The following is a 16,969-nucleotide window of genomic DNA, read 5'->3' as shown; positions in this document are numbered from 1 at the left end:
CTTTGGGGCAGTGGATGGCTTAGATGATAATGAAGCAGACTCGTGATTGGAATCCCAAACCGCCAAGGTGCCACTAAGAGCAAATTCCGTCCCCACACACTGCGCCCCAGGCTCCTGTTATGGCTGCCCACTGCTCACCAAGGGTGATGGTTTAAAAGCAGAGGACACATTTTGTTGTGTGCACCATGTGTGCTGTGCTGCAGTGTTTCACAATGACAATCATTTCATTTTCACTTTCATTTCATTAGCGTTCCCACAAACAGCTGCAGAATTCCAATATAACCACTGTCCTCAGTTCACATGAAGGTCTCTATTAACTCAGCTCCCTGTACCTCGGGCTTCCAGTGGGGTGACCTGCTATTCTGACAGGGTTACCGTCCCACACTGTGACATGATATCATTAACAGGACCTGCAAATGAGAGACCAAAACAGCATAAATGTCACCATGTCACATTTAGTTAAAGATGAGGACCCAAGTATGAATCTGAAGTACTATTATAGAACAAGATCTAGAGGAAGCGCTCAAAACAAAGGGACCCCACAACATTTACTAAAGGGAACATGAAAAGATAGCACAGAGAGTTTAGCACAAGTACTACACAATATACATACAAAGCACAAGTAACAGGTAACCTAACCAATTACTGTTTCCATCGTTACAGCTCTATTACTGTATTACAGTACGGCATTTAGTTACAGTAATGTGAAGCGTCGGTGCACAGCCATTTTAACATCTCTCCAGAGATGTTTAAGTCTGGGCTCAGGATGGGTCACTCAAGGACATGCACAGAGTTGTCTTAAAGCCACTCCTTGGATATCTTGGTTGTGTGCTTAGGGTCGTTGTCCTGCTGAAAGATGAACCATTGGATGGAGCAGGTTTTCATCCAGGATGTCTCTGTACATTGCTGCAGTCATCTTTCCCTCCATCCTGATTAGTCTCCCAGTTTCTGCAGCTGAGAAACATCGCCACTGCATAATGCTGCCACCACCATGCTTCACTGTAAGATAAGATAAGATAAGATAAGATAAGATAAGATAAGATAAGATAAGATAAGATAAGATAAGATAAGATAAGATAAACCTTTATTAGTCCCACAAAAAAAAAAGGTTTATTTAGTAGGGATGGTATTGGCCCAGTGATGAGTGGTGCCTGGTTTCCTCCAAATGTGACAGCTGGCAATCAGACCAAAGAGTTCAGTCTTTGTCTCATCAGACCACAGAATTTTGTTCCTCATGGTCCGAGAGTCCTTTAGGCAACTTTGTTGAACTCCAGGCAGGCTGCCATGTGCCTTTTACTAAGGAGTGGCTTTCCTCTGGCCACTCTACCATACAGGCCTGATTGGTGGACTGCTGCAGAGATGGTTGTTCTTGTAGAGTGCTCCTGTGTCCACAGAGGACCTCTGGAGCTCTGAAAGAGTGACCATTGGATTCTTAGTCACCTCCCTGACTAAGGCCCTTCTTCCCCAATCATTCAGGGTAAGAAAACAGACCTGTAATCAGAAGGTTGCCGGTTCTAGCAGTGCTTTTCATCTGCTGTGCTTTTCATCTGTGCTTTCTCAATGAAAATCACTTCACTTTCACTTAGGTGGTCTGATTGTTTTAAACTTGTTCCACACGATGGAGGCCACTGTGCTCATTGGGCCCTTCAAAGCAGCATCAATTTTTGTGCAATTTACCCCAGATTTGTGCCTTGAGATGATCCTGTCTTGGAGGTTTACAGACAATTCCTTTGACTTCATCCTTGGTCTAACATGAACTGTCAACTGTGAAATATATACTGGTGTGTGCCTTTCCAAATAATGTTCATTTAACTGGTTTTCCACAGGTGGACGATCAGGATGATCAGGAGAAACAGGAGGCACCTAAGCTCAATATTGAGCCAAGGCTGTGAATACTCATGTGCTTCCTCAGTTTTTTTTGTTTGTAATAAATTTTGCCATTCTGAAATGTGCCCAACACTGCACACCACTTTGATTTTTCATGGTCCCCATGTGAACAGTGCCTGAACCTGGCAATGGCTTTACAAGAATGCCTCAGCAACCTACGTTTCCTCATAGGAAAGTTCAGGACAAATAAATCAATAATAAACATACACCTCTTTCAGAATGCAAAACACACACCACCTAATATGTCTTATATAGTAAATAATGTGTAACTAAAGACAATAAAACATTGAAGATTATTCACTTATACTTCACTTTTAAGGTATTTTCTTGTTTTCTTACTGTTAAAGTTTTGAAAAAGCATCCTCTACCTAGAAGCACGTTTTGATGATCAGACAGCAAAAAAAAAAAACACATACCAGTTGGTTTTTGAAACCATTGCAGTTGAACTAAAAAGTTTAAAAAAATAGCAGCAGGTTTTAATGTGATCTCCCTTACGCTCTGTTAAATTTGACCATAGAGCATAAATGCTGTTTTTGCTGTTTCACTTTGTAATCTTCTTCGGATCAGCTGCGAAACGAGGTGAGGTCACCTCCTTCGGAACCTGGCTCTGCATATTCAGTGGCTTCCAAATTCAATTTAATGTGTTACCCTTTACTAATTCCATTAACCTCGAGCCATTTGAGTCATAAAAACAGAAAGAAAAATTTTACCCTGTGTTCAATAAAGGCCAGATTTTATGTGATTGAATTGCAGCTATTAAAAGAGGCTCCGCCAATTATTAGAAGTTTAAGATTTTATCCAAGCAGATTTTCATGTGCGACTCCTGGGCTGTAATGACTGTTAAATAGGCAGCTGCATTAAGAATGTGCCGTGTTTGTATGGAATCACTCATGCCTCGTACTCCCACACACTGGCAGGGTGTGTGAGAGCAAACATTTACTCTGCATTCTCCATGGCGACGCTAAGACTCACTCACCAGAACTGGCCTTTCATTACCGAGTCTCGATCACATGTGGGTGTCGTCCGGTCACAACGCTTACACACCATGGAGCATCATCCCTTGTGTCTATGCTTCATTCTCAGTGTTTAGCATTAACAAGGAATTATAGTGGCTGAGCCCTGTTGTGCTGTTAGATTAATACTTATTAATACTTAAGTATACTTATAGAATCAGTTGCGTCCCGCAGATTGTAGTAACGCTTTCTTTTAGAGAGTCCTCTCATTCCTAGAACGAGTTTACTCGAACTTAACCAACTGCATACTTAATATGAAACTCAATGTAAATTCGCACCATGACTTCACTTTGCAACAAATGCAAGTAGACAGGTTGGATTGCAAAAGTATTTCATATTTCTTTTTGTTTGTTTGTTTGTTTGTTTTGTCTCTGTTTAATATCTTAGGTTTCCTTGGAACTCAGGCTCCCTCTAGTGGGAAGCCAGTTTCATTCACTATAAGTAGACTTTCAGTATTCAGTTTCCAGTCATTATATAGGTTATAATTTTCTATTTCTTTCTTTGTTACTTGTCGAGAGTTGGCTGTGGATCTCAATCAATTTCACATTTACAGCATTTGGCAGACGGTTTTATCCAGAGCGACTTACATACAGTACAGGCCAAAAGTCTGGACACACCTTCTCATTCAATGTGTTTTCTTTATTTTCATGACCATTTACATTGGTAGATTCTCACTGAAGGCATCAAAACTATGAATGAACACATGTGGAGTTATGTACTTAGCAAAAAAAGGTGAAATAACGAAAAACATGTTTTATGTTCTAGTTTCTTCAAAATACTGCTTTACTGCTCATCTTGGCATTCCTGGATGGTGTGCGAGGGCTGAGAGAGGGGGGGGGCTGGAGTGCAGCGATGCAGCACCGGGTGAGGGTGCAGAGGGCTGCGAGTCGGCGGTGAGAGCACGTGGTGTGGTAATAAGTTCAGTCTTTACTGTGGCTGATAAGGGGGCAGGCGATAGAGAGGACTTCTGGTGAGGCTCAGCAACGGCGAGGCCCAGAACACAAAAGAGATTGAGCATAGACGGTGTTGGGGCAGCATGCGGGCGGTCGGAAGCATCGAGATGGAAACAGAAGACAGGCAAGGACGAATCCAAAAGACTAGTCAAACAAAGAAAAGTTGACGCTATGCAGTAGCCAATACGGGGAAAAAGGCCAGCAACAACAAAGGGACAAACCACAATGATGAGCGGACAAGGATCCAAAATGGCCGCCACTTATTTAGAGAGGACGCCGACCCCTTCGCAGGCACCCATGCGCCCCCTTCAGATGGGGAGGTGGAACGGGAGCCATGACAGCAAGGAAGGTTGAAAACAAGTCATACTGCAGTGTTCTGGATCATCTGGAGGGGTCGGGGAGCGCTAAGAGGAAGACCAGCCCGGAATGAGTTCGTCCGAGAAGTCTAGTCCAAGATGACCAGAGATTGGACAAGTATCTGAGTAGCCTCTGTTGATAAAAATGGACGAATCCTCCGAATGTTGTAGAGAAGGGACAAGTCGGAGAGGGAATTGTCTATAGTCACATGCGTGCAGTGCCAGAGGGAACGATTTGGAGAACTGTCCGGTGAGATTTTAAGGTCATGTTGAGCAGGGATGAATAGTTTTGCCCGGGTTGAGTTTCAGGTGATGCCATCCAGGATGAGATGTCGGGCTGGCAAGTAATAATAAGTCAATAATAAATCATAATTATAATTGGAAGAAAATTGTCTCCTGTATATCATGTATTGGAGCAAGTTGAAGGCTGAATAAATTATAAAATATTTTTGTCTTGACCCTGAACGTAAGACAACCACTTTCAGACTAATCTTTGAGAAACAATGTCTTATCCATGCCAGTGTGGTAGTTTATACGTATGCATGTACTGTAACAGAATGCATTTCTGAATACATTTATGGCAATGTATTCAGTATTGAATAAACTATTTACAAGTATGTCTCCAACCATGATTATTTATGTGTAACTGTATTTGTGGTATAATGTGTGTGTGTGTGTGTGTGTGTGTGTGTGTGTGTGTGTGTGTGTGTGTGTGTGTGTGTGTGTGTGTGTTTGTGCGTGTATACGCGCCATGCCTTGAAGCACTTGCAGGGTTTTGTCACTGATTAATCCCTGCATTTTGTCACTCTGATAGTGCTTTTGCAACATCAAAGCTGCTGCCAGCCAGAGTTTTAGCAGAGCTCTATACCTATGCTCATGTGAACTCTCTCTCTCAACCCACCACACACTCCAGCCTTCTCCACCCACTGCTCCTGTCTTATTGCTGAGAAGAACCCTCTGAATTATGCTCAATTTGGACTCGCAGAGATCTTTTTCTCAATCCTCCCTTCACGCTTTGAAGAGCCACGGTGCTCTCCACCCTTAGTGGCTTAACAGTGCTGTCCTTTCAGACTCACTAAAGAGGCTGTAGAATAAGATCAATAATGAAAATATGTGGGTCATACCATTTCAGTGTTGACGTTTGTGACCCCTGCACAAACCAAAGTTCTATGTACAGGAGACATCTATGGTTCTGATTGCATCTTTGATGTGAAGGGATTAGAAATCCTAATTTACCCATGCAAACATGTTTATTACTAACCTAGCTCAAGCATCGAGTAAGAAAGCAGACTCCTAAATGAGCACTTGCGGGTTCAGATCCACTGAGGTCCCTTTGAGCAAGTTACTGTCCCCACACACTGATTACTCGGTATTATAAATGCCAATTAATGTAAACCATATTCTCTGATGTGGATTAGCACTAGCATATACCAGGTACTAATGTACTACCGAGTGCTTTAAAACTAAGGCACATCTTGGTCTCAGCCTAGTTAATAGGGCCGCTGTCTCCCTCACTTCTTAGCATTGCTCGGCTGTTACCTCTTCCATGTAAAATTAATATCCATATTAAGAGGTCGTGTGTGGATTAATTTTTCAGATCTGCTGCTCTTACGCCTCCCTTCCTCCATCCTTGTCAATTTAAACTCTGTTTATCCTATCCATGTTTATCGTGTGATAGGTCTGATAGAGCAAAACTTTCTGTGCATGAATAAAATTGTGAGAGGGCAATTTTTTCTAAATCTGGCACACCCGTTCAAGTATTACAATATTAAATATTTTTCAGTTTGAGACTTTATTGGATGCATTTTTGATCATATGCCATGCATGGTCTGTATAAAGGGCTTTTTTGCAACAAAAATATCTACCTCTTGGAAGAACACTAAGAGACCCTGCAATGTGTGAACTACACTTCTAAATAAATGAACACATCCCTCACTTTTCCGAGCTTTCTGGTGATCCAGTCTTCATCCATCTGCTCATTGCCCTTGATCCCATCCCAAACCTGCTCTGGGACCGCCAAGCCTGCAGGGGGGGGCATAGATGGAAGCAAATCCTGCAGACGCACCAGACTTCAAAGTGCGTTGGGTAGTCAGGAGCTCACAGCAGATGTGGCTTTTCTTTTCTCGTCTACATTTATTCATTTAGCCAGACAACGTAGTCCTCGACCACTTGGCAGCTACCACGCATTACTTAAGTAGAATTTCCAAGTTCAAGTATAAGAGCAATCCGACTGCAAAAAATAAAAATATACATATTATAATATAAAAGAAATAAATAAGATTGCACAGAAATTGAAAACTTTTTACAGTATTTCTTTGCGGTATTGCTGGTGCATGTACTCATAAATGAACACTCTGTATTCATGATGGGCGGCACAGTGAGTTTTAATCATAGATCGGACCTTGTGTGTGTGTGTGTGTGTGTGTGTGCGCAGAGAGCAAGCATGCTCTCCCCATTTTGATGTGGGTTTCCTCCAGGTTCTTCAGTTTCCTCCCGTCTTCCAAAAGCATGTACACTATGTGGATTTGGCAACTCTGAAATGTCTGTTGGTATGTGTGTGTGCGTCCTGTGGCCCACTGTGATGTTATACTAGCTTGAGCACAATAATGTATGAGAACAAAATCAATAGGGGTGCGGCAAAATCTGGGATACTTTCCTTGGTGACACATTATAGACAAGCTGGAACCCAGTATTGATGTATCGCTTCCTGCCTTTTGTATCGAAACAAAAGGCAGGAACTGAAGCTTGTTTTCACCAGACAGCAGAAATGTATACATTTCTTCATGTTGAGTTGTGCACATCATACAAACCGTCCTGCAGCGTATCACGTTTTATCATGAACAATATATCAATATTTGATCTTATCATGTGTGAATATAAATATACAAACACACACTAGAACTAACATTAAAGGTCCCCTGACATGAAAAGTTCACTTTGTGATATTATTTGACATTAATATGTTCCACTAGTCTGTCTATGGTTCTGCAGTGGCCAGTGATGGCAATAGGTATAGATCATGCTTTGGTCATTCTGCTTCGCTGTTATTTTTATCTGCAAACAAAATATGTTTCTGTATTCAGTTTTCTTGATATGTTGCATGTAATGAATGGTGAAAATAAACCATTTTGGACCTTAAATGTCAGGACTGACTGCAGCTGGGCTCAACACCTGTGGCCAATCCTAACGGCGCATAAAAGTCGGAGATTTCCACCCCTTCGGGAGGGCCGACATCCTAGTGAACTTTCGTGGACTTGGTGCACGAACTTGAGTTTCTGTTCTATGTTTTGAGTTCTGGCAATCGCCACACGCCTGCGGGCTCATTTTTGTAGTTCCCCTTTATTTCCCTTTTCGGCCACTGCGCCATTGTTTATTTGTATTTATTTATTGCTTATTAATAAAAACTCCCTTCCCAGCATGTCCTGCTTCTGCGCTTCCCTCCCCCGTCAGCACGTCGGCGTGACATTAAACATAAACCTAAATTTATTGATTTGATCTCATCAATTGTTCTCTATAGGCTTTTCATCCAAATCATTGCTTCCCTTCTGTGCAATTAATTGTGTTTCAATTAGTAACAAGTAAAGAGTTTCTCTTAAATGCTAATTGGGCATGTGTTGGTCCACTAATGGACAGAAAAGATCATGGTCCTTGAGGAGATAAATACAATTATTCCAAACATTGCAGTCATGGACACTTCAGGGCAGGTCCACAATGGCACCTCTAGTGTTCCGTCCCAGCTGCTCATTCCCAGGTTCAGATGGGTGTACCTTATTGGAGCAACTCCAAAGAAACACTCATGAACATTTATTTCCAGCGTCTTCCAGACTTCAGCTACGGGCATAAAGGAAAGGGCATGACAATGTGCCCACTCAAGTGATTCCAAAAGATTTTCTCCCATCATACCGACTGCTCTGTTGTGACTTCGGGGGGGGGCTTCTCATTTCAGTCAGGTATCCTCTCCTGGTAACCTGAATGGTTCCCTCAACTCAATCAACGGCACCTTTCTTCTCAGGGAAAGAGCCATTGTCTGACGCAGAACCCAGTCCTCTGACATTTACGTTCAAATGGGGTTTTCATTAGAGTGGCTCATCCAGACAAAGTGTGTTGCACATTTAGCGCAGCAGAGGTGAGCAGGTCCTTTTTCCCTGGCAGGTGGAGGAATCCAGTGCCCAAGGACATTCTTTGAGAGCATGCGTATTGGTGAGTCTTTGGCCAAGGACATGTGTGTCGGTTGTCAAAGGTGAAGAAAGGACTCTTTTTTACTTTCAACAAAATAAATTATATTCATTATTGACAGCAGTTAACTGGGAAATGGATGGCAAGATGACCCGACTGTCATGTCTTTCAAACATGCCTACAATATGAAGGTAGAAATATTCTGTTTTCTTACTTCACCAAAGGAACCATGCCTCCACAAAGGGCCACATCAGTCCCCTAATATTTAATTTTAATAGTCCATTGCAGTAAAAACGCATATGAACACCAATTATATGAACACCAATTATCACACCAATACTTATTTGATTATTTACAGTTAAATCATTATTTTAATGATATAATAAAATGTTGTTGCTTTATTTCTGAATAAGACCTAAACTTGCTTAATGTGGGGTATAATAAAAATAGGATTAAGCTCAAATAGAACGTAAGCATAACTGCATTATGTAATTGTCCCAGAGGTTTACTATCATTTCCACCTTTGTGTAAAACAGTATTCTGTGAGTATTGTGTGTATTTCATGCTATAACAAGCATTAGCAAATCATCATAAAAATATATATTACAAAATGTCATTTCCACATCCTGTCAATGTTAGATTAAAATGTCAAATAAATATGTATTATATAAAAAATGTAAATCACAGCCACTATCAGGGTGTGTTTCTAGATACTGACTATACTGCACTGTAATTGTGTAATTAAACTAAAAAGTGGTGGTAAGATATGTACAGGAACAGGAATTTTGCATAATGTGATTCAGGTTGATCACTCCGCCCTGAAACATGTGGGGTTTATATTACGATCAGCTCATTACTGTATGATGAATGAGTTACATGCCAAAGCACAGTCTGCTGCTTTAGTGAAATCTTGCTCAGGCATTCTGATCCCGAACCTTGCAGCTTTGGAACAAAAAAGGATGGACAGCATTGGATTATGGATATGTTGCTGCTTCTGGGTTGGAAAATGAGACATGCATGTAAAATTTTCAGGTTTTAGTAGGATTCATAATTTCACTTTATCATTAAATCACAAAAAATTAACAAGGTCGCCAGGAAAAATGCAATTCTTAAACCCATAAATCCTTGATAAATCATCCATGTAAAAGTACCAACAGGAAGAGTCAGAGGTGGATGCAAATGTGATAAATGAAGATAAATCAGTATAGTAGAATACAGTGTAGTAGACTACAGCTCTACAGTTGTGGAACAGCTTGCCGGTCAATGTACAAGACAGTGTTTAAATCTAAACTGAAAAAACTTCTGTTTACTCTGACCTTCTGTTAAAAATCCCAGACACAGTGTCAATTATTATGTTCACTTTATTACACAGTCATCTCAAAAAGCAGAGGATCTTCAAATGGACCAATAGCATCATAATGGACACGTAATGTACACCATGACAGTGTACAACTACTCTGCACTGTCCAGTATCTCCAAACATGGACTTATTCTGTACTGCACTTTGGATTTTTCCACCACTACAACTGTAAGACTTTTTCTCTTCTTGGACAAATTATCACCTGCACTGACACCATTTGCAGGCTCACTCTACCCTGGAAGGATGTCCCTCTCAGTATCACTTCTTCCCAAGGTTTATTCCTTTCTTTTTTCTCTCCCCTAGAGTTTTTTCTTGTATTCAGAAGGATCGAGTAGGGGGGTGTCAACTGTAGGGCCGGTGAAAGCCCATTGATACATACTGTATGTTATTTTTGGCTATTTAAGAAATAAATGTTCCAATCCTGACACCTAGTGGTCAATATAAGAAGTGAACTGCCTCGTCTAGTTCTCTTTTACTCACATTCATTTACAATAGTAGCAGTCATTGGAATCAGATGTTTCATATTTGCTGTTTACTACACTGGGTTTTAAATATAGACTATGTCACTTCCTGTTCTGCTCTATAATTTGCACCCCAAATGGCTTGTGTTTACGTGTCTGAAAACCGATGATTATAAACGTCTTGACCTCAGCCGGGAATAAAGGAAGTTGTCTGAACAACAGAAAAGGTTCTTTTTATAGTCTGAACCATGCAATAATAATTAATTCCAGTGTGCACGCTGTAATTATGGTGATTATAGTAACGTAGCATTAAGTTTGGCTCTAAAATCTAATTGGCTGAGCCGTTGTATTGGCAGAACATCTGAACTCCACATTAATGCGCCCTTCTGGCTGTGCCATAATGCAAAAGAATTTAGTTTCATTAAAATTATGTAGTATATGAGCACATTATTCCAAAACGTTTAACAATAATGACAACAACTGATTCATGCTGCTTCTCCATAGCTTGTGTGGACAAAATGGACGGCAGGCTTTTCGTCATTTCCGTCTTAACAATTGATTATGCTTCGCTTTATCTTCTTTTTAAACTTTTGCAGAGGCTAATTTAACAAAAATGACGGTGACAGTTTAGTTTGGCAGACAAAGCACTCAATATTTTCTAAAATAGGCCCTCTACTTTAAGGCTCTTGAATTGTTACAAACAGTTGTGCAGCTTCAACACACCGTTACATAAAGTTTTATTGCTCTTTTGGCTTTAATCTGATGCAATTTGAGCATTGGCTAACATAAACTGCCTATATTGTGTGAGAAAATGTAACTTGCACAATCCAGTTTTAGAATAGCGATAATGGTATACGGGTGGAGCTGAGGTCCAGGGTTCATTCAGGGAGTTTAACACCATCCAAGCCTGGCATAATTCTAGCAAGTGTCATATATTTTAGATTTTCTAGATGTGTTTTAAAAAAGGTTTACAAAAAAAAACAGGAATGGTTTAGAAGAGAAGCTTCTCTTTGATTTGAAGGAGCAGTCCACATGCAGAAACATGCAAAGTAATAATTAAAGGACAACCTGAACCGCAAATCTTGCGGCCCATTTTGACAACATCACTGTTTTACTGCCATCTTTTTTAAAATAACAGTAAAAAATAACTTTCTGTGCACGTTTCCGGGTTTGATCATGAATAAGTTGTTTTGTGATCAGTCGGCTAATTAAAGGTTGTGAGCTGACCAGAGGTCAACAGAGGTCAAGGTTCAACGTCATGCACGTTATGACCTTTAAAGAGGTGCTGAGGGTGTGACCCCTGCTGTCTCGTCCCTCCTCATCTCTCCTGGGTATTGGTGGTCCAGGGCTTGCTCACCAACGTCTGAAAAATCGGCACGGGAGTAGGAATTGTTCCAACAGAACTAAACGTGGTTCATGGTGTAAACTGAAGTTCAGCCAATGGCCTGGCAGTGAGAACTGGATATTACTAAGGGTGAGAAATTGGACTGAGTCAAGGATTCACGCGACAATTTGACGGAAGTTTTGGGGGCTCAGCTGCGGCTCCTGCTGCGCCCGCCTAGTGATGGTGGGTGAATCGCACACACTCCAGCCATCTGCGGGCCTGGCAACGGCACAGGAAACGTTGGCATTTCCACCGTCTATAAATATCCCCTCTGTCTACCCACCACGCTCACCAACACTGAGCCTTTCAGCAGGGAACAGACAGGAAGTGATGCCATTTCCTTTCTCTCTCTCTCTTTCTGTGCATACTGCACATTGCTTTCCCTTTAATCCATGCCCAGGAGCTCTGGTAAAAGCACATTGACTGTAGTAAAGTGTAGTTTCTTCGCGGCCCATGCAGTAGCTATTTTAGAGGGAAAGAACATAGGTTGGTGAGAAGTGGGAATGTTCCGTGAATCAGATTGAAATTATTTAAACTCCAGCAAAATTCAAGGCCCAAAACCAAACGTTGACCTTGCTTATACAAATTACTGACTTACAAGTAATCAACCTTCACACATTTACATTTTACATATACATTTATCAGACGCCCTTATCCAGAGCGGCTAACAATCAGTAGTTACAGGGACAGTCCCCCCTGGAGCAATTTTAGGGTTAAGTGTCTTGCTCAGGGACACAATGGTAGTAAGTGGGATTTGAACCTAGGTCTTCTGGTTCATAGGTTCATAGTGTGTTACCCACTAGGCTACTACCACACAAACTATATAGTCATCGTGCCATATTGCAACACATTGCACACTATCTCCGAATGTATAAATATTAATTTTATTTTGTGTCTGTAAGCATGAATGAAGCTTGTCACAGAGGAATGTATGTGAGAGCACACACACACACACACACACACACACACACAATGCAGCACTGACTCCGAGTCAAGAAAAAAGAAAGAAAGAACAGGATGTAAAGTCAGCATGAGTTCACTTTACCAGAACACACACACCTCATGCACTGTTCCTGCTGTATCAGGAAAGTCACATCTGTCTTTTTTGCTGTTACAATTCTGGCGCGAATGCTGTGCTAGTTTGATCACATCCAGTTCTTTCACAAGGCAACGTTCCCCTTCTGGTTCTCATTAGCTAATGCTCGTGGAGCGGTTGGGGTGTCAGCCTTAACTTCTGCAGGTCGCTCGCTCCTTACTCATCGTTTTTTCCGTGCGCAGATCGCAGATGTCACTTCCTGCAATATTCCTTCAGGAAATCCTCAACATCAGTCGGCTTCTGTGAATATATTTCGTTTCTGTAACTTACAACACCGACACATTCCAAATTTCAGCAGTGGTCTCTGTACAGTTAACCACATAAAGACCCCAGTGTTCTCTGCAGCAGTGATATCACCCTGCCCAAGAACTGCTAATAAGTTAGTAGATGTGTGTGTGTGTGTGTGTGTGTGTGTGTGTGTGTGTCTCACATAGTGTCCACACACAGAGTCTCAGTTCAGTTCATACAAAAGGCCACATACATTTTTTGTTTTATTTCACAGTTCAGAAAACTGGTTCAAACCAGGTGGTTTCAGCAGATGCATCCGTTCCTTCTAGCACCAGTCCTGATGGAGCACGATCTGTACAGACTGCCTAAAATCGGCAAAGAATCCATTCCCATTCTGCCTCAGTGGTTGATCCGTTCCAGATCTTTCTCTCATGTGCAAGCTTGGATCTCTCAAACGATAAGGCAGGCTTTTCCATTTTACAATTGCAGAGACAACATATAAGCACCATTGTGATCTATGTAAAGATTTAGAATAGACTGCTAAAGAAAAGAAAGTATGCTTTATTTTCTTGTACATTTAAATAAGGTACAGGCCAAAAGTTTGGACACACCTTCGTATTCAATGTGTTTTCTTCATTTTCATGACCATTTACATTGGTAGATTCTCACTGAATGCATCAAAACTATGAATGAACACATGTGGAGTTATAAAAATAAAGAAAACACATTGAATAAGAAGGTGTGTCCAAACTTTTGGCCTGTACTGAATATGGTTTTGACATTTGCAAAAGTGCACAGGTGGTATGGATTGGGTACCGACACCAAGCGGTGAACTCACGTTCACATTCGCGCTTTTGCAAAATAAGTCATTCATTTTGTTCGGTAGCAACGAGAAGCCAGATGGAGTTAGGCAGACAGGGCGTAATGGAACTTCTGTTTTGACAATGTTCAGGAAATGTCTCGGTGCTTAAGTCCTTAAGGCAAATACCAGGGTAAATCTAACAAGGGCAAATATTGTCTAACTCAGGCATCTGCTTCAGTGGCCAAACGTGCTAAAGGGACGTCAGATAACTTACTTACTGTGCCAGAGAAAACATCTTCTATAAATGTTATGGTATGAACTCTGTTAATAACATGGCAGAGCAGAAAGAATTCACCAAGGACAGACGGTCAAAAAAGGAAAAAGAATGAAGGCTGCGGGGTTGCCATTTTAGGCAATCCACTCAGAACAAGAACATGTCTGAAGAGAACTTCCACATCCCACCTCAATCTTACTTCCCACTTCCTGTTTTCTGGGTGTGTATCTGGAGCTCAGATGTGTGTATGAGAGTGTTTTAGGGGGATTGGGATGGGGGGGTAGGATCCAGCTTTGAGGAGCTACTGCATGAAGACCACTAGGTGCTGGGATGGAGTTAGCAGATGAGCATGCGTCCGTGAGGGGTCGGGGATTTCTGATGGCTTCCAGATGTTTCTCGGAGGTAAAGGTAAGGGTGTCTGGACAGCAGGGGAGAGCCCAGCATGCTTCCGGCTTCTACTGGAATACATGCGTTCTTTACCGTAAAAAACACGCCTCCCTTTAGTATTAACCGTTTCATTCCTATGTCAGATGAATAAACACCACAGGTTTTCACAGCATTTAGATGGAGGTGTATTTTAAACATGAATTTCATTCATTCAGAAAGGCCAAAGTATGCTGGTATGTGAGTCCAGTGGCATGAACTGATATCCTGGTGTTGCTTTTCATATGGCAATGACATCAATTCCTCTGGATTTTGGCTGCAGGTGCAGGTTTGTTCCACACACATCAGTGTTTTTCACAGAGGGAACTGTCTGATAGTAGATGGCCTAAAGTCACCTGCAAACAAGATGACGATAAAATTTCATCTTAGAACCTCAAACAGGGTTCTTTCAGAAGGTCTGCCAATGTAATTACAATATGTAGCAGGATGAATCTGGTCACTCCATGATCTGGATCAATTGATCGGACAATTCAGCAGTGCTGGTCATTCTTTGCACACTTTTTCAGAGCAAGTGACATTTTCAGCAAATCTAGAAAGTCCATTATTCAAGATCAAAGTCCATTATTTCTGAAGCTTTCAACACTGAAGAGAGAACCAGAGAAATTGAAATTGAGATAAGGATATCAAATGAATGGTCTTTCTACTGCCAAATAAATTCAGCAAAGTTATCAAGTTGGTGAGAAGTATTCATCCATCAGCATGGAACTCCTAATTAATAACAATGCAGACAGATCATTCTGGTGCTCTGAGACTCTCGGATTTATTAAATGTGGACAGATTTTCACATTATTCCACCAGAATATTTTTTTTTTTTTTTTTAAAGGGCTTTTTAAAAATTTGCTTTACTTATAAAAACACACACACAGCGCTGTTATAAAATATCTATTTAGATAGGTATCTGAGTTACGAGGACATTAAATTACTGTATACATTTATATATAAAACTTTATATAGTCAACAAACCTGAAGGCCTGAGAGAAGGATGAATGCAACCCAATGTAGAGGGGAAAAAATGGATATATGATAAGTAGTCTCTCGCTCTATCTCTCTCTTATGTTCTTATTATAGGTTAAGGGTTCCTGTTGGTGTTCCACCGCCATCAGACAATGGTCTGCTCCCCCCGGCATTTCCTGATGATGCTGTAGACGGCGGAGAGCAGGTATGCGAAGGCGCACAGGCCGGTGAACACGGTGGCCGTGAGGTAGACCTTGTAGAGGCAGTAGTGCTTGTACTGCTCCAGGTTGCAGAAAGAGTTCTTCTCCGTCTTGTGGACCATGACGCCGATGGCCGGCAGGTACAGGACAGTGGCCGCGATGTCGTGCACCATGTTGCTCAGCAACCAGCGTTCCCCACCCACCAGGGGCACCAGGTCTTGCTTGTCCAGTAGCGTGACGAAGTACAGGGCCAGGGTCAGGAGCCAGAAGAGCACGGCCACGAAGAGCACAAAGTGGATGGAGCCCTCATACTTGTTGGCGGCGATGGTGACCCACAGGCCGGCTCCCAGAAGGATCTGCAGAAGGCGCACTATGCCCACGAAGCTCCTCGCAAACTCCAACAGGCCCCTTCTCACCTGCTGTGGAGGCTGTGGAGCCATCTCCCTCGGTCAGTGATCTCCCCGTCTCTCTGTCTCCCTCCCTCCTTTCCTTTTCACAGGGTGGAGGCTCCACAGGCGCTGACAACAGGGGGTCAAGAATGAAAAAAATGGGACTTGAAGAAATGGCAGAAGAACCTCCTGAGGAAGCGAAATGAAGCAGACAGAAGTGGTTCTCTCTCCCAGCGCAGTAGTCCCAGGGTTTTGAAATGAGAACTGTTCCTTTCGTCTCTTCCGTTTCCCCTGATCGCCCTCCCCCTCCCTCTCAGTCTTTCTCACTACTGAGCTGGAAGAGGAGGGAGCCCACAGGGGACACTGGGGCCGGCCGAGACATGCAGCCCCCTCCCCCGTCTCCACCTCCAACGGAAGGGAGAGAAGTAGAGGTTTATGGTGTGCGGTGTAGCGTGCCTTCGGCTGCACTCTTTTCTTTCCACCTGATGTCTGTAGTACAGTCTGTCTGTCCAACTTCAGGTCTGAGCTTCAGTCAGACACTTTTTTGCTTCATACCCAAATATCCACTCTGTTACGTCATCTGCGGATTTGCTTTTCAGTGTGTATCTGAGGTTAATGTACATTTTCTGCACATGTGATCATGAACTGAAGAGTTTGAAAGAAATTTAGATTTTATTGACATTGAATAAATTCTAATCAGATATGATTCTTTCTTAACCAAATTAACCAAAGAATTTAATCATTTTCACTAGTAAATGCAGAGCTCTCCTTCTGTTAGGGTGTGTGTGTGTGTGTGTTGAATTTCTTTTTGTTTTATGTTTCATACTTCATGCAGAACTGTGAAATGTATAGTTCTGTGTTAGTTAGAAAGAATGTGCAGAGCTCTGTAACCTGCTGAATACACGATCCTGAGTGGAACCCACACTCCATAATTCCTCCCACGGGTCAACAACAGGAACAAAATGACGAGATTTCATAATTTCCTGACGTCA

At 41.9% G+C, this 16,969-nt stretch overlaps 1 protein-coding gene across 2 annotated transcripts; it reads right to left on the bottom strand.

Annotated features, from left to right (window-relative positions):
* Positions 1 to 14,051: 14,051 nt before the first annotated feature.
* marveld1 (MARVEL domain containing 1) lies at positions 14,052 to 16,256 on the bottom strand. 2 transcript variants are annotated; one of them, XM_028970511.1, is made up of 2 exons: positions 15,398 to 16,256; positions 14,052 to 14,769 (listed from the first exon to the last, which is right to left on the bottom strand). In XM_028970511.1, exon 1 carries the CDS (start codon positions 16,026 to 16,028, stop codon positions 15,534 to 15,536), a length of 495 nt encoding a protein of 164 aa, XP_028826344.1. In that variant the 5' UTR covers positions 16,029 to 16,256; the 3' UTR covers positions 14,052 to 14,769; positions 15,398 to 15,533. The 2 variants fall into 2 exon arrangements, with proteins under 2 accessions (XP_028826344.1, XP_028826345.1); XM_028970512.1 differs by lacking the exon at positions 14,052 to 14,769 and adding an exon at positions 14,813 to 15,016.
* Positions 16,257 to 16,969: the final 713 nt, after the last annotated feature.

This window comes from Denticeps clupeoides, chromosome 2, assembly GCF_900700375.1.
Source record: "Denticeps clupeoides chromosome 2, fDenClu1.1, whole genome shotgun sequence".
NCBI lineage: Eukaryota > Metazoa > Chordata > Actinopteri > Clupeiformes > Denticipitidae > Denticeps > Denticeps clupeoides.
Note: the sequence above shows the minus strand (reverse complement) of the source record. Positions and strands in the feature narration are given on the sequence as shown.

What these genes read in the sequence shown, in the direction of transcription:
- marveld1 (XM_028970511.1), bottom strand. Translation starts at nt 16,028, where the DNA reads ATGGCTCCACAGCCTCCACAGCAGGTGAGAAGGGGCCTGTTGGAGTTT.